Below are 19,312 nucleotides of genomic sequence, written 5' to 3'. Positions count from 1 at the left end.
TTATTATTTAAAGAAGAACCGTCTAGTTTAAGATACATCTTAATTATTAGAAATAACGTCTCAGACTCTCAGTCTTAAATAAAATTTTAATTAATACGAATATACTCCAACGGACAACAACTCTGATCTAGACTCCTCGGGGTACTCGTGCCCCGTTCTCCCACATAGTTTGCGCCACTTGTTCCAACTTGCTGCAATCGTCAGTTGTGCCTTGTTGAGTATGTAAATCGCCATCCTCATCAGAATCACCATCACGTGGCGCAACATTACACGGTGCCTCGCAATAAATCAGTAACTTCAAAGTCATTGTTTGAGTTCTCCAACTTTAGAAAGTCATGCTGACTGATACTTGCCCAAACCATGATTTCCTCTCTTATGGAAAACCGGGAGGTTGAGCCTGGAAAGTAGTGAACCTCGTCTTGAAAATGCTAAAAATAAGCTTGATACAATTTTAAAGAGATGCTTGCTGATGGTTGAACGAAACATATGAGTTGCATGACCTCTGGCGGTTGTTGGTTAGGCCGAACTCCTTATGGTGGTACCTCATACCTCGATACAAGGTAACCATCATTAACTAAATAGAATTTGCCTTCAAGAACATATTTTTTGAATTATAATCGACAAAATTCTTGAAAAAAATATATAAAAAATCTGACAAATTGAATGAAAATTATTACTATTAGGATTAAAAATTTGCATGCACTTCTACTCATTACATCTTTCAAGATAAAAAATAAACTCAAGTTCAAATGTATTCTGCAAGGACATCTTGAGAAAGATAGCCATGCCTATTACAGTATGGAGTTTGGACCTCGCCATATACCATACACGGAATGTAGGTCCCATCAGTTGCACCAATACAGTGATGTACATTTCATTAACGTATATGCGATATGAAATTAAAATTTTAATTATAACTAGTATAGTGCACGTGCTATGCACGTGGGCATACTTGTTTATGTTTTAAATTTTTTCCATTGACTGGAAAATAATAAAGTGGCTTTTACAACAATAATAAATTATTAGACCAATTAAAATTGTACAATAAAAATTGTGTAAAATTAACTATATAAGTTAAAATTGTACAATAAAATTGTGTAAAATGATTTGTATAAAAAATATTATTATTTGAATGATTACTTTCTCATTATTTATTTAAGTAATAATGACATTTTTAAAAAATTTATTTATACTGTAATATACTATAATAATTATAATAGTATATTTGTAATTTAGGATAATTGTAATAAATCATTATTGTACTTTATAATTGTTCCTAGTTTAATAATTATGCATATCATAATTATAAAGGACTATAATACTTTATTTAAATAATTTAATAAGTTAGTTGAAGAAAATTTTGAAATAAACCCATTCACAATTTTAATCCCAAAAATCGATCGTATCCAAACTTATTTACCAAAATCGACCTACTTTCTTGCCACATCAGCTTCGTGGCCAGAAAGTGCACGTGGTGAGAAAGTGGGTCATTTAAAAAAAACCACGATCCTAATTAGTCGGGGTTGCCAACCCTGACTAATTAGGACCTCTCCCCAGCCCTCTCGTGGTTAGGCTACTAAATAAATCGGGGTTCGAAACCTCGGAACCCTGACTGTTTGACATAGCCTGTGCTGCCCCTCATAAAAATATTCCTTACCAAACATAAACTTGGTGTTTGGTAATTGGTAGTGAGGTGGATGCATCCTCGTCACTATGAAGCACAAGCTTAGCGTTTGGTACCAAGCATGGTCATCTCCATATATACACACACACACATGTCTGTGTGTGTATATGTTTGCATGTATGTGTGTGGGTATGTAGAAACAGATATGCTTAGTAGTTAGTGCCTAACACAAATTTGGTGCTTGGTAGTGAGCTTGATGCATCTCAACCCTATATCTAAGGTTGTAAAGTACAAAGAGAAAATGTGTCACATGGGATGTACTTTCCATCTAACTAATCTCACTCACATCTATGGTTGAGATTTCTCCACCTCACTACCAAGCACCTCTGAAGCACAGATTCGCCCTCGGAGGCCACGAATCCGTTTCCAACTCGAATCGGACACGGATTCGTCACGACACGTGCATGACACGTGTCGGACACGGTCAATCCGTGTTCGACACGAGTCAACGGTCAAATTAGGCTCGGACACGGTTCGGATTCGCCGAAGACCGATTCATTCGGGTTGCGGGTTTGGTTGTTAAAATCCAACCCGAACCGTTCGATTAAAAAACTCATCCATATTTCTCAAATCTCCCGTTCGATTCGATCTTCAACTGACTCAAACGAAAGAGAATAAGAAAAAACCCTAACCCTAACCCTAATCCTCTCTCTCAATCTCTCAACTTCCACTTCATCTTGAGGTACTTTCTATTTACAAACTTGTTATTTTGTGATAGATTCATATTTTAGATTGTTAGTTGATTAGTTGAATTTTATAAATTTTTCTATATATAATAATATTTTTAAAAAAAATCCTTATCGTATCCCCGTATCCTATTTTTTTGGATTTTATCGTATCCCGTATCCGTGTCTGTGTCGTATCCGTGTCCCGTATTTATATACGTGCATCATAGCCAAGCACCATAACTTGGTGTTTGCTACCAAGCATACCCATATTCTTCACGCACACACACATCAACACAAATTTGTACTATGTGCTCATAACACCCTCAACCAAAAAATTAATAATGTTTAATTTCCAAACTCTAATTAAAATCTGTATGTTAAAGTTTCACATCTAGTAAGTAATAACAATTTTGAACATTCACTCTTAAATACTTAAAATTCATCAAACTGATGAATACTAGATACTAAAACAATTAATCATCTTCTTCGTCTTACACCAAATTAAATAGGTTGTTCATTAATTCGTCATCGACTTCATCATTTCCTTTAATATGGGCATCACTTCGTCGTCAATGATCTGAACTTCCTTTCCTTTGCCAAGTTATAAATTTTAAAGAATATATCAATGATATGTAAATAATAATTATGTAAATCATATGGTTACTGCCTACTTTGGCTTAAGTGTACTCTTTGTCGCGTATTTGATACACTTGCTTCCATGTCCTCAAGTCTCCTCTCAAATTTTATCCGCCGAAGCAACATCAAAATGTAACCTATCATCTTTCACATCTACTCTTCTAGTGTATTCATCCTTATTTGGAGCAATCCATTCATCTTCTGAATCTGCGACTTCCACGCTAATATATGATCTGCATAAGCTTTTCTTTGCATGTTTCTCTCTCTTAATTTCATATTATACACAATGTATACAAGAGAGTGAATCCTCTTTTGTTCAAGACGATTTCTTCTCTTTGCATGGACCTAGTATCTCCAATAAATTAGTTAGTAAAAATTAATGAGGATCAAATTTAAATTGTAAACTTATAATTTTATATATAAACCGAGTTTTTTCTCACTTGTTCAAATATACCCAAATTCCTTTCGCAACTTGAGGAGTTACATGTGAGGTTTAAGACTCATTGCAAATCTTACTAATTCTTGACATTTTTTATCCAAATCTAGACCACTAATCAATTGCATACAACGTTACAAGCTATATAATTATAGAAGTTATAAAAAGAATTATGCCTCTCATAGCCTAAGAATACATATTATCCAATGAACTTAGTTTTCTTGTCTCTATAGTCAATGAAGTTCGAAAATTCTTTTTTGCTTCATAAAAAAGTCCAATTGAACATTAGCATTATGCGATCCGTCCTTGACATGAATCATCCTATCCATGCGTGTGTACAAGGCTACAAGCCTTCTTTCACTTCTCACACGTTAAAAAACTTCTCCACATACCTGAAATGTGGATTCAAATAATGTCCAGCTGCATGAAGTAGATGATGAAGTTAGTCATTCCATATTTTATCTATTTTATTCCATATCAACATATATTTCTTTTTGACATTGCTACATGCAATATTCTTTTTAGCTGAATCCAACGCCTCATGGATAAATCCTATAGCTATCTTTTGTTTCATTGTCTACCTCCTTCGGTACCTCCACAAGTGGTAGTGTGGTATTTACACAATATGCAATATGAGGCCAAATTGTAGAATCATAATAAATTAAAGTAAATATCGGAGTGCCGTATCTGATGATGTGCATATATAATATCATGTCCTAAAATATAATCTTAACATACTTAATGGAATCTAAACATTAAAAAATATGAATAGTATATGTTTAGGATCACTAAGCAATCTTTCAAAACAAATAAAAGCCAAAATCTACATTGTAAAATTTCGACCGATTTTTTCTGAGGCCGAAATGTCACTTGATAAGTTGATATATCGGGAAAATCATGCTATCGCCTAAAATTTGCCAAAATAGGTATATTGTTTGTGATAAGTCATATAAAAGGTTATATCAGACTACGTATCAGCTGATATATCGACCATGTTGGGATATATCGCCTAAATTTGTCAAAAAATAGTAAAAGATATTAAGACCATATTGTTTTGGGAGGTCTTATAAAAGGACATATTGGTCAACATATAAGCCATGTCGAGGATATTTAAAACAATGAGCATGACCCATTGGGTGCATGATAAGCGACTTTTAGCAATGGCAACAACACCTCTGGATTGTGCTAGAAGTAACACAATGTTGACAAGGTAAAAATACCTAAACAGGTATTAGTGGTATTTGATGCTTATTATAGGGTAAACTATATTAATGTGGCAGACAACGGAAGACTACAGTTGTGGTGATGTGGCTGTAGAGATACTATAGGTAGAACTGACCATTTTTTCCATATTGTTGCATTGACAATGTGAGGAATCTGGCAGCCCCAACTTAAAAAACTATACCCTGATTTATTTCGGTTAAAATCTGATGATACTTCTAAGGATGGCCTTCAAATCTATATGTTCTGTTCTAGATAGATAAATAGGTGATGCTGCACAGAAACTATAGGGTTTTCTAAGCGAATAATCTAAAGAACTTGATGCAATGCAAATGCAAAATTAACAGTAAAGATCTTTAAATTTCTGAGTTGGCTTTAGATGAGAACAAAGTAGCTCGAGAGAAACAAAAGAAGAGATCTTGAGAATCTAGATGGAGATTGAACTCGAGAGAGATTTTCTTTTTAGGGTTTTATGAGATGGATTGGGGTTGAGAAACGGAAAAGCTCTTTTTAGGATTGTAATAAACGGGTTAAACGGGTCATATATAAGTTGATTGATCAATAAACGGGTTACTTTTGTCGATCTGTATATCATTGTTTTAAATATCCCTGACATAATGGCCCGATATATTGCCACGATATATCCTTTACAGGGCTTGCCGCAGCTGATATGGTCTCCAAATACCCTTTACTATTTTTTGGCTATTTTGGGTGATATATCATTGATATGGCCGATATATCAGCCGATATGTTGACCGATATATTCTTTTATGTCTTGTCGCAAACAATATACCACATTTGGCAATTTTTGGGCGAGATATCATTATTTTCCCATTATATCAAATGACATTTTGGCCTTAAAAAAATTAGACGAAATGTTGCAATGTTGATTGTACTTCTATTTATTTTACAAGGTTGATTAGTGATCCTAAACATATATTATTTACTTTTTGTATGTTTAGATTTCATTAAGTATATAGAGATTACATTTTAGTGCATTATACTATATATGCAAATATCTGTTATGGCATTTTAATATTTACTACATATCCTCGATATTTCTCCGATATCCATGATTCAATATGAATTTTGGCCATCTGATTTTTCCCGATATCCGATATTTAAAACCTTACCATATATGGCCCGTACACATTTATCTTGACGTGAACTTGTTAAATAACTGGTTGCATTGACTAGTCTAGTCAAATATTGCCCCCCACTGGCTTCATGCCATTGAGAAATCACTCCACAATTTTCTCTAACCCTAATTTTCTTTATTTAAATCAAATCTCATGAACTCTAAATACGATGAAAATTTTAGCCCCTATATTTAGTGTTTAAAATCCTATCTTTACTAAATATTGCAAATAGAAATAAACTTCTTATCATATTGCAATTCAAAATCAAAAACAAATTCTAACCCAAATAGAATTAAAGTCCAAATCAAATATTAATTTAAAATTTAAAGGTAATCAATCCTAGTCTTAATCTTGATTCCCATCAATAGGTAGGAAGCCTACAAATCAAGAAAGGTAGGTAAAGACTTTCTAAAATCATTAAACTTTATCTGAGGAGCTTTGGACACATAATAAAGGAGTTTTTTTTGTTTCAATTTTGATTGCAATTTGCATAGGAATATAGTTAGTTTTGGACTTCAAAGTTATTTGAATTGTCATCATTATATTTATTTGCTGCTGGTTAATTATCTCATGTTGTTTTTGATTCCCTTTGGTCCTTTATGTTTAGTTTCCCTGTCAAAACCTTATGCAGACAGTAGTCATTTGAAATTTCACTGACCAATTTATGCTTTATCTCAGGCACACATCCGAGATGGTGCAGCTGTTGTGCAATATCTTGTCTGGTTGGATGGACAGGTAAGTCAAGCTGACAAATGCTCTATAAATTTATATGGTGAATTATTGGTAGATATTTGCTCCTCAAACAGTAGATCTATTGCCTGAAAAAATGTGGGTCCTGGAATGCTATGTTCTGTTAATGAAGGGAAAGTTGTAGCATAAGTTACACTGGATGTTTTGTACATTATTCTGAGCATACAATATTATATGGAATTTTGTTCCTTCAAGTCGTTGCAGGATGTCTCATTTGTTGAGTGAAGTTAGGAAAATATGGGTTTTTGAATGTTGTCTGAAATGCCATGTTCTATTTCTACTTGTAAAGTTTTTAGACAATTGCCTCCCAGATAATCCATGCATACACAATATATTAAAAAATTCTTTAAAATTTTGATCCCTCAAGCCCTCACAAGCACAGTTTATCTGTGAAATGTGAAATGAAGTTACTGAAGAGATTTACTTTATTTGTTTTGGAATACTATATTCTGTCAGTAGTAAAGTTCTAGCATACAGTTTTCCTGGATTGATCATTGATAACCCATGCACATACAATAAATTGAACATTTATTTGTAAGTTCTATCATTTAGAACTTTTATGAGATAACCAATCTGTGGAGTGAAATAGGGAAATGAGTGGTGTTGAATGTTTATGAAAAAAGATTCTGGTTTCTTTGCTTTTCTTGAAACATCTAGTTATTTTGATCAAGATACACATTGATCTTTTTAGTACAGTCTTCTCTAGTTGATATATGTAATTCATGTGCTATTCATATGCCTTAAATTTGTATCCATACGTGCGACGCAAGTTATGAATGGAAAACAAGAAACTTCACCGACGTTGTATTCTTAGAAACTAATATTCTCTCCAAGGAAGGTGTAAAAACCAGTGGTAATGCATAAACTGAAGTTAGTAATTGGGTTATGTTATACTAAGCTATTTTTTGATACACAGAAGCACTGTAGATCCAACAACCTATCAGAATAGGGATATCAAATGGATCACAGAAAGTGAGTTCAGTATCAGGGATATATTGTTACAGAAAATGAGTTCAGTATCAGCAGTTCTCGGTGCTAGGTTTTCCTTAGTTGGGACACTGTTCTCACATAAGAACTAGGCTTATACTAAAGCCTAGAATTGCTTTTCTGGTTTAAGCATGTGGTTTCAGGGTTCAATGCTTGTTCCTGTAAAAGTTATGCTTTTCATTTACCATCTCTTTATACGTTTCCTACTCAACCCAAAGCCAACACTGCCCATTATAAGCGGTTTATCCAGTTGGGTTTGGATAGTCTGCTCTTTGGCTGCTCGTTTGAATGCGTAACAGGCAGTAAGTGCTTGCCACGGTTGGACATAGTACATGTTGTCGAATGTGGATGCACACAGAAATTCATGGCAGGTGACAAGTCACGTGTATAATAAGATAAGAAACACTATATGTACTCACGAACCATGAGGACACTCATTTTCGATATCACTAAGGTATCTAAACACTGGTTGTGCTTTACCACACTATCAAATGATATTTTTTAGTGGTGGTTGTCATATATACAGTTATGGAAGACATACACTGAAATTTTCTTACATGAGCTAATATATTTTACTTAGGCTCTTTCAGGAATTTCAGTGTATTGATACTGCAAATTTTTTGAGTTAATCATTTAAAATGTGTATCTTTGGGATTGTAGATGCAGGAGATTTATGGAGCTTCAGGTTACTTCATTGAGCCTGAGGGAACACTTAAAAGAAAATACTCGTAAGGCTTTTGGTCCCATTTTCTTCCTTCTAAAAGAATACATAATAGTACCCTATAACTGTATATTTGCATGCAATTGATTTGTTAGGTTAAACATTTTGCTTCTCTCTCTCTCTCTCTCTGCATATATGTACACATGCATGGATGCATGCATCTATATATCGATGGATTGAGGCATCCGAGCATTCATGGTGTGTAGTTGTGTACATCAATCGAACACACTCCCCAACTGCTGGACACACGTATACCATGCGCATATTTTTCTGCATTGCACATGACTTCAAGTGAAATTTTTTTGTCCTTATTTTACCAGTCTATTGCACATACATGTTTGTATAACACTCACATTTACACAACTTCGCTTATTTTATTGCTCTAGTCTTACGTGTTTTGTATTCGTGGAAAACATTGGAAATACAGTGTATGATTTGAGCTCTGTCATGATCTATATCACTCAATTTCATTCAAGGATAACTAAGTTCTGTGATCTCACTTTATACACCTATACTTAGTTTCTCGACCAGTGTACAAAACAATGAATCTGTGTTCCATGTTAAGCTGAATCATCTAATGTTCTTTGAGCCATATTCAAAAAGAGTAAAAAAGAAGAAGAGCTGAAGGATAATCATAACTCGTGATAATGTAAAAACTGAGAGGAGGTCAAGCTTGGTAATCTCCTAATATTGTACCCAATTTCCAACTAAGCTGCTAAACCGTGCCCCCAAGGTAAGCATGCCACAAAAAAAGAGAGTCCATGTTTCCTCCCTGTGAAAATATCTACTGGCAGTCTAACCATACTCACATGTGGTCAAGAACGTATGGCACATGCACTGCACTAGCAGCTTTAAGATATTAATTATCCTTTTGTTTCATATAAAATCTTGAGGTCCAACTGCCATTTAAATTTGTGATTTTTTTCGCTAACATCCAAATCAGTTTATAGGAATATGTATGTGGAAATTATTTGTGGAATGCAATTGGAAGTAGTCTTTTATGCTAGCAATCTGCTTATGTATTCCTGGTTACATTTACGTAACTAGGTAGTATAATTGGAATGTTAATAAGATGATATTATATTATGTCGTAGTTGGCATTTAATTGAATACATAATCCTACCACATGGGGTTTCATTTCCATTATTTCAACCAACATGTAGACAAAAATTTTATAAAGAAATAGATATCTCAAACAAAAATACTTGTTTATAGGGAGCATATCCTGTAGGATGCAAGGTTCCCAAAGGATATGAGATGCGTACATCCTGACCATCAGTTCTAATTTTAGGGCCAGGACTAAAACTTACTTAAGTTGCCTCATGTGATTCTCTCCCCTCTCTCAAACAAAGAGGTTCAAAAGTCGGGGATCCAATCAATCCAACTCACTCGTGATCATCGTCGACGACTTCTTTGACACTGTCAGAGGAGCCTTCTACAATGAGCACAAGAGTGGGTTGAATCGATATATTTGGGTTGGGGAGACAAGTTAATTATGTTTTTATCCTGAACCTAAAACGAAAAGACGAAAACTGATGGTCAGGATCAGTTCATTTCATATCCTATGGGAATGTTACATCCTATAAGATATCCTCCCTTTTGTTTATATTCTAAGCAAGATTTTAAATGTCGAATGTTGGGTTCATGTCAGACGGCTGAAATTCATGTAGCGGAAATTGGGGATATTATCGGGGGACATGGACTATCGGATTGCCATATCAGGTGGTGCACATATGTATAATATCATGTCCTAAATGTAATCTAAGCATTCCTAAATTCAATATAAGCATACTTTATAAATTTTAGAGCCGACGTCGGTGATGGGTGGATTCCGACGTCGGCGATGGGTGGATCTGACGTTGTAGGGAGACAGTGTCAGCGACGGGACATCACAGGGAGGCAGTGCCAGGGCTCTTCTTCTTCTTCGTCTGCTCGTGGTCCTTTGGATGAGTCACCGACCATCATCTTCCCTTTATCTTGACGACGGGATACCCTGCCATCCTCGGGTTAGGTTGGGGTTCGGATTTTGGGGCGCAACAGGAGATGAACGACGGGGGGTCGAGATGGAGGTGGGGAAGGACGTCGTCATCGATGAAAGGAGTGATGGGTTCCCAAGTCCGCTGCAGTCCTAATTTTTCTCTTTTCTTTCTATCGGGTTCATAAGAAACCCTCAAACATGAGAACGGTCAAACGGGTTTGGGTTTTTATCACTAAACCCAAACCCGATAACAAAAAACAGATCTAAAAAAAAGGGTCATACCGGCTGATTTTTCAAAGCTAAAAAATCGGCCGGTATGCCCGATATGGCCTCGATATTTCCGATTTGGCCCTGAAAACCGACATAGGAGTTGAAAACGCCCATGTCGTGTCCCTCAAGCCCTCAAACCGACATGTCGGCCGACATTTAAAACCTTGATTCTAAGATGTAAAGATAAATTCGAGTATATAAGAATATCTACCTATTTATTTGTTAGTTTCAGCTGGATTGGGTCAGCATACCTAAAATTCTATATGATACGACAAATATATCGGTATCGGCTGAAAATACAAACCTTACTTGAAAACAATTATTTCTATGAGGAGTCTATTCTGTCAAAGTGGAATAGACTCCTTGTAAAATTAGGATCTAATGCTAATCGTATGATCCAGCGAAACAACATTAGGGTTGAAAGTTCCATTTGAAACTTATCATTGTTGGTTAAACAGAGAAATGCTGATCGTTGTTGTTCCATGTGATAATACAAATCAAGCCCAAGTTCTTTTTTGGATCCCTCCTCCAAAAAAGGTACCTGGTGTTTTTGGCTGGTAAAGCCATTCTCAAGCTAACAATAGGTATAAAATGTTATTCAGATTAAAAATTATATGCAAGTGAAGAATTTTGTCAAAGAGGAGAGGAAAGAGGAGAAGAAAACTAGACATTGAAGCTTTTTTTTTTCCCTTAATCCAAATATGTAATTCAGCCTTCAATCCAAATTCTTTTGTCAATTTAAAAGGTAATTACATGAATAGATAGTTATACAATTTCTGCTTCGATGCTAAAAATTAAACTTTTACACTTTGACAATGGTTAAATGCTTTCTCTTTTTAGCAGAAATTTTTGATCCAAAATTGGAGGAAAGAGGATCCCTCCCTTTTGTCATTACTGCAGTTGATTAATTGTGCATGAGTGTGAAATGATCTATTTCTAAGACAATCAAGGGAAGGCCAGGAAAGTCTAGGGTTGCTGCTGGTAATGCAACTACAGAGGGGATGGGAGCCATAACCAGATTCTACACAAAAAACTTGGACCTGCTGCTCAGATATCAAAATAAATTTATTAATACAAAGAAGAAATGTGAGGAGCTTTGTTTAGCATCTTATTCGACGCATAGTTAATCAGATCGTCTGTATAAAATGGAGTTGAACAAATCTTACATAGGATAGATATGGTATGTTTGAATTTAAGCACTACCTTGGCTAGTTATGGTATGGTTGAACTTATGCTCTATTAGGTTTCTGGTTGAGTGGTTGTTTCTCAATGTTAGAGTTCTCCTTTTTATGTTAAAGTTACTAGATGTTTATTTAAGGTATCTTACTTTGAAAATTCTTTATACCAGGGCTGCTTAAATTCTATTGACTGTTTCTAAGACTATTTATGTTGAATATATTAAATACTAAAAGGAGTAAGAAGCAACACTAGAATTTAGAAACATATTTTTCTCATTTGGTTATTGATCTTCATCCTCTTAATGCGAATGAGTTTAAACATGGTGATCCACAACTTAACCACAATAGATGGGTTCTATCACATGCCGCATAAAGAAAAAAAATTAGTTTTCTTTCATCATTTCACCTTTTAAGCCACCGTTCTTAATTGTAACAGGGAAACTCGGAAATTAACGGAGGTAACTGTGAGTGATAAATTAGAGGGCTTCCGCGCTAAGCAAGAGGTACTTTTCGTTTCTGTTTGATAACATAGTTGTGTAATGGATGATGCACAAAATTTTGATTAATTTCTAACTACCAACAGTGAGTTATACCTTATAGTACTTGATTACAATGACCATTTTACCTTCTTAAAAGTTCAGTTTGCTTGATATACATTGTTAGCTCACAACATGTTAGCTTAATCATTTGGCTGAAGTGGGTACCCCATAGTATCTCATCAGTAGTTTCAGGAAATTCTGATTACATATTTACATATCATATTGTTAACCATCTATAAGCAAGTTTATTTTCCCAGCTTTATTCTACCTCACCAAGCAAGTTATTCTTATGCTCGAGGCATTTTCACATGGTCCCAAAGGCTATGCAAGTGGAGAATTAAGTATAAAGTTTGCTTAATAACATTGTTAACCCATAATTGTTTTTTAACTTGTGGTTTTGGATGAATGTGGTATCTGGAAAACTACTAATGGACAACTTTGCATCTTTTGTTTCTTTTCATTCTATTCTATCACATGATTCATTTGATGTTAATTATTTGACAGGCCTTCTTGACTCTCATAAAGCTATCTTACCATGATTTGTATATTGATTTTTGCTAAACTCTTTGTGTATACATGTAATCTTACATATTGGATCTTACCCTCAGCTACTTCTATATGTAGCATAGCATTATGAGTTCTAGTAGATTTGGGAATTAGCGTTCTTAAACAGAGATGTAAATCAATCTTTCTATCTGAATGCCCAGCTTCTTGATGATTCAAGTTTGCCTTTGATGAAGCAGATTAGGCTAGTTTATGATAAAAGGATGTGATTGATATAATGTATGTATAAAAGGTGGAATAACATTTATGGAGATCCCATATGTGAATGGATTTTGTCCTGCACTTAATGAAAAAGGTAGAAAATTTTAACTCTATGGCAGAATTAAATTGTGAGAGAAACTTAAGAAGTTAAATCATATATTCTCTCTGCAAAATTTAAAAATGATTAAGCTCATTTTAATTTCAAAATCTATTGTAGTCCTTTGTTTAGAACTTTTGTCCTTTTATAAATGGATTGAGAGATATATGATACAACCTAAAATAAAGGAAAGGAGAAACAAAGAAGAAAAGTTGGAACCAAAGAACATGGTTGGAAATTACCGTTTAATGGAAATTTGGGGAAATTACTCTTCAGTCGTCGTACTTAGTGGACATAATGCTGGCTATGGGTGGCCAAAGGTGGTGTTGGATGCAGTTTGCTGGCTACTCGGTCATTTTTGGCTTGGAGTAAGCAACAGATCTTTGTTAAGATGTTATATTACAGAGGTTCACCGGTATCAAATTTTAATGCATTTTTTCCATATGTTTACGCATATCATGACATGATTTGGAGCTATTTAAGAAATAAAACATATTCGAACTTCTAAGTGAAATTTATAGAAAGAGAACTGGAGCATGAAAATGACAACATGTAGTCGGATATTTTGCAAAAATACTAAATTAAATCTCTGGGACAGATCAAGTATAATTGATTTTTTTAATAATAAGTATAATTGATTTTTGGCGGCTTTCTTTTATTCTTCTTTTCCGTGTTTCTTATTTACTTATATATCTTTGTCCATGCCACATTATTAATTCTTTTGAAGAACAGAATCACAAATCTGGGGGATATGAGAAGTACTGGCTAAAATTATTCTAGGATTGATACGGGAGATCATTACTTGCACTCCAAATTTAGATAGTTTGATAGATGGTGTGCCCATAATCAATGTTTCATGAGATGGGAAGATGTACTCTCAAATAATTGTTACTATCCATTCATGAGTTGCCAAATCCATTGCTTATTATTATTATTATTAGCTACAGATGTGAGAACCCATTACTTATGTAAATTTTACATTATGTGCTGACTTTGAAGTATACAAAATCCAATTATGGTTCTATATATGTATTGGAAATAAATAAATTGAACATTAAAGTTTTAGGAGGTCTTACATGGTTTTTAAGTGCCCGTTATAAGATGATGAGGTTAACTTAATTTCACATGAAAATTTTCAGACTAAGTGTGGGTATGCCAAGCTTCCTTCACCTTTAATAATACTTACATTGGTAAGGGAGGGAATGCATGTTTAACGTGTCTGAAGTAGGCCACAACTCCAGTACAAAAACTGTTAAAGATAAAATATCCAAGTTGGCAAATTTTAAGGAAACTCAGATATTTGATAAGAAATAAAAAGCATAAACAAATATACTCTATGAAGGAATGTAAGCTCAAAAGATTGGAGATTGTTCGGTAAAATATAACCTTAAAAGTTGATAACTTTGTATAACTTTGTAAGCAATGTGATGAGCATTCAACCAAAGGCTATCTAGATTACAATTTGTAGATCCTCACGACTACTAATAATCATGGGGGTTGCTCCATTTACGAAGGGATCGAGAATTTTTCCCATGGGGGAATATATACAACAACATCGAAGCCTTTATCCCAAATGTTTGGGGTCAGCTACATGAATCCTATTCTTCCATTCTGTTCCACTATGGGACATCTTCTCCATCATTATAATATCATTCTTAATTGCTTCCAACCGAGTTTTTTAAGGTCTACCTCTAGATCTCGTAGCCCCATTAAGTATAATACTATCACTTTTCCTAGAGGGGCACTAAGAGGTTTTCGTTGTACATGACCAAACCATCTTAATTGATTCTCTCATTTTATTTTCAATAGGAGCAACCTCTAATTTACTACGGATGCATTCATTTCTTATTCTATCTTTTAGTGTATACCCACAAGATCATTATAATATTTTAATTTCTACTACACCCATCTTTTGCTCATGTTTTTTTTAATTGCCCAATACTCTGACCTGTAAAGCATTGTTAGTCTTATAACCATCCTATAGAATTTTTTCTTTAGTTTCATTAGTATCCTACAATCATATAAGACTCCTGAAGCACTCCTCCATTTCAACTATCCCGATTTGATTCAATGAACAACATCATCCTCAATTTCACCATCATGCCAAATGATTGATCCTAAATTCTACTAATAGAAAAACTTGTATAATATAAATTCTACCAATGGAAAAACTTATGTATTCAATAATCACAAAGATAAGTTTCAATAATAGTCCATAATGAAAGCATCCTAGAGGTGAGGTGAATAAGGTAAATGCTAATCTAATCCGATATTAATGCCAATTAAAAACAAATTAATAATATCCTAGCAATTATGATATACAACAAGATATATGAGCAAGAATATGCAATATAAACAATGGCGATATAAACATGCAACAATGACGATATAAAAATATACAAGAATAAATGTGCCAAAGGCAAGCCCAAACACTCCCCACTCCCGGAGAGAATCCACTACACAACTGGGTTTTCGACACTCATCCGAAAAACGTTTACACCTCACAAGTTTGGTTTTCTAGCTCATCGAAAACTCTATAATCTCTCTTACAAACACACTCTATACCCTCTAAGTATTGTACTCACTGTTTTAAAAAACCACCGTCTAGTCCGTTTAGGCGTACGCCTAGTCCTAGGCGGTACCTAGGCCGCCTAATTAGCGCCTAGCGCCTAGACGGTATTTAGGCTACCCATCTAGATTTTACGAGCGTTTAGGGGAGCATTGTCTGCTTACGTGGATTGCACTTACGAGCGTTTAGGGGAGCATTGTCTGCTTACGTGGATTGCACCCTGTAGGCCTTGATTGTGATTTTATGTGTCGTAGCCTACACGTCCTCCAAACTCCATTAACCTCCAAATATGAACTCCTCCATTACCTCCTCCGACCTTCAACAAAACCTCATCGACTACCACTTAAATGAAGAAAGAAAAAAAACATCCAGAAACCGCTTAGGCGTCCGCCTAAGCGACTAAGCGCTGGGCGCTAAGTCCGACGCCTAGAAGCGCCCAGCGTGTAATGTAACATTGTTGTACTCTAGCTCGTGTCCTTCATCAAGTGCTCGGAATTACGATCTCTTTCTAGGTTTTACTACCGACGTCACTCCTCTTGGAACCGATCCTGTCTCTCATCACACACTCATCTCGGTGTACAAGTGTATTACAAAGTGATCTCACAAATTAAGCACAAATACAAATAATTTATTCTCTATAATAGATGAGAGCATAATGAAGCCCAGCTCAATGTTACAATCTCTCACAATCCCAAGTATACTATGTATTAAAATAGTAAAAGCTCAAGTGGGTGTGTGTAACAAAGAGAATAAAAATCAAAACTAAACTCAATATAAACTCTAACTTAATAAAATAATAATCAAACAATTATATAAATGTAAAGCTAGATTGAGTTTGGAAACACTTCTCTAAGATGACAAGAGATAGAGATAAGATGAAGCTCAAACACCAAAGGATGATCTCTTCTTCCTCTTGTGAAAATATCTTCACAAACAAAACTTGTAAACACACTTAAACAAACTTTAAAACACCATTTAAACTTGTTTTAAAACTCTCTTAATTACCCTCAGAAGTTAGAGGATATGGGGTATATATAGGATCATAAAACAAGCTCCAAAACCAAGAGAAAACCAAGAAAAAAGATAAAAAAACAAAAACCTGAAAATCTAAAAAAACTAGTCGTTAGAGGCCGTTGGTCGACTGATGAACAGTATCAGTCGAGTGATGAGCTGACCGTTATAGGCAGCTCACAGCTCATCGGCCGACTGAAAAGCTCATCAGTCGACTGATGTTCTCATCATTTGACTGATAGTTTATCACTCGCAAAAACAAAAAATTTTACACTTTCTAGACGAGTTCATCAGTCGACTGATAAAATCCATCAGTTGACTGATAACAGATTATCAGCCTGAAATAAATAGTAAAACTGATTTTTAAACCTCTTTTATAAATAGCAAATAAATTCTAAAAAAAATATAAAACTTTGGGAAATGATTGTAAACATGATAATAAACATATTACAAAAAGTATTTTTGAAATTGTACTTCCCAAAAGTGAAAAGTCATCATTTTGTAAAATAGTCGAAAACATGAAAACACAACAACACATGTTTTTGACGTTTGATTTAAACACAATTTTAAAACTTTGTAAAATGATTTTATAGACTTAATGAAATGATATAAAATATTATTATGAAGTCTACAAACTAAAAACTCAATATTATACAAAAATAAAGTTTTGCACAATATATGTATTTGACAAAATGATAAATATGAAACATATAAATATGTATATGAATGTATATTTGTTTCATATCTATATAACTAAACTAAAATAACTTATCCACATGAAAACAAACATATATGTATATAAACATAAATTTATTTGTTTGTAAAAACTTTGTTTGTGGATAAAACAAGAAAACGAATAAACCAATAAATTGTGTGTGTATAATATTGACCTTAGAGTATTTAACACACAAAACATAAACCTAAAACTAAATTACTCAAGCTATATTGATCTTCAATGAGCTTGTCTTGGTTGCGGATGAAACTTGATCTTGAATATGACTTGATGTGCAATGGCTTCACACCGATATTCCGTCAACCTCCATTTGATGTGATCGTTTAGCTCAATTCCATCCAATCTCCGACATGGATATTTGTGTAGATTACCTAACAAAACAAATACAAACACTCGACACACGTTGTTAGGAATTGTTTGTAATCATTAAAACAAGAGTAGGGAGTAGGCTCATAAACATGAGACCTAACAAGGCTAACACATAATTGTTCTCTATGTGGTCTCATATGTTGATCCAAAACAAAACAATAATAAAAAAGATGTGCAACATTTTTTTTGTCTCGAACAATTGTTTAAGAAGATCATCAATTACCTTATGTTTTGAAAATCTTCCATCCAAATGCACATCTATAATATAGTTCTCAAGTTAGATTATCAAGCTCAACAAGTTTAACTGAATAAAAATCAGATGGGTAACATTGAGCAAACTAAATAGGTTTTCTTTTATCAAAAGCATTGAGCGAGTGCATTGAATACTATCTACTATTTCAGCCTAGTGAATTTGATACTCCTTTTTCACTTGATCAGACTGCGTAGAAAGTGCAACTGCAATATGTTGTTTTTGGCTTAGTAAAGTGTGATATTTTTTATAAGCTACATTATGAGCACCACAAGAACTTTTAACATGTGCTTGAAATCTCTCTATTCTGTCTTTCTAATTTGTAAAATCCATTACCAACAAAAGCATCTCCACCCTCTTGCTCCTCTTACATTTGATAACAATATAAACAAATTGTTGTAACTTTTGGTTAACTATACTCTAGCCATTACCATACTCTTTGAACCATTTAGGATTGAAGTGCTGTAGTTTCTTTCCAAAACTTGTTTTGAGGAAACTTATGTTCGTCTAGCTGACATGGACGTTTAAGCTTGTGGGCTCTTCAAATTTCTTCATAATCATTAGGATGATAATCTAACATTATTAGTCATATTTCAAAACCATTGGTAGATCTTTCAAATGAACTTCCGAAAACCTTTTTGTTATAGAAGAACAAGGTTGTGTAAAACTTGATTGCTTGGTCACTCATTTTCTTTTATGAAATTTATCCATATTTAACACGAATAGAAATTAATAATCATTGAAATTTTAATCAGTCCTCAATTAGTAACATACTATGTGTGTGTGTGTCTATATAGGAGTATGGGTATACTTGGTACCTGACGTAGCTAGTTCTCATCTACTCATTCAGCGGATGGTTAATCATGTGTGAACCATTTTCAACTGGACAAATTTAAATGTGTGGATGAGAAGTGTTTATGTCACCACCAAGCACCAATTTTATACTTGGCACCAAGTATACTCAGTTCTATCTCTCTCTCCTCCATCCATACTATATATATAGGGAAATGTTTTCCTAAGGTGACACCTTAGATTCCCACCTAAGGACGCGGTCTAAAATCACATCATTCCCTAATTTTTTTTGTGATCCGCTCCGTTGAACTTGATCTACACGTTCTTAAACCCAAACACACCAATTTTGGGGTGAACCCATCGTGTTTTGACCCTTCATCTACTCACCGCAATTTTAATGGTTTCAAATGAATAGAACTTTTTGCACGGCTCAACGAAAGGTCAAAACACGACGGGTTCACCTTAAAATTGATGTGTTTGGGTTTAAGAATGTGTAGATGAAGTTCAACGGAACTGATC

General features: G+C 34.3%; 1 protein-coding gene across 1 annotated transcript in view; it reads left to right on the top strand.

Annotated features, from left to right (window-relative positions):
- The window catches only part of LOC109851321 (probable Xaa-Pro aminopeptidase P), a 41,711-nt gene that overhangs the window by 11,097 nt on the left and 11,302 nt on the right, over nucleotides 1-19,312 (top strand). Inside the window, exons 7-10 of the mRNA XM_020421394.1 lie at nucleotides 1,873-1,904; nucleotides 6,463-6,519; nucleotides 8,182-8,249; nucleotides 12,105-12,171. Of these exons, the coding sequence (XP_020276983.1) occupies nucleotides 1,873-1,904; nucleotides 6,463-6,519; nucleotides 8,182-8,249; nucleotides 12,105-12,171 (224 nt within the window). The remainder of the gene's footprint in view (nucleotides 1-1,872; nucleotides 1,905-6,462; nucleotides 6,520-8,181; nucleotides 8,250-12,104; nucleotides 12,172-19,312) is intronic.

The sequence above is a fragment of the Asparagus officinalis genome, chromosome 8 (assembly GCF_001876935.1).
Source record: "Asparagus officinalis chromosome 8, Aspof.V1, whole genome shotgun sequence".
Classification (NCBI taxonomy): domain Eukaryota; kingdom Viridiplantae; phylum Streptophyta; class Magnoliopsida; order Asparagales; family Asparagaceae; genus Asparagus; species Asparagus officinalis.
The sequence above is the reverse complement of the archived record's forward strand: the minus strand, read 5'-3'. Positions and strand labels throughout refer to the sequence as shown.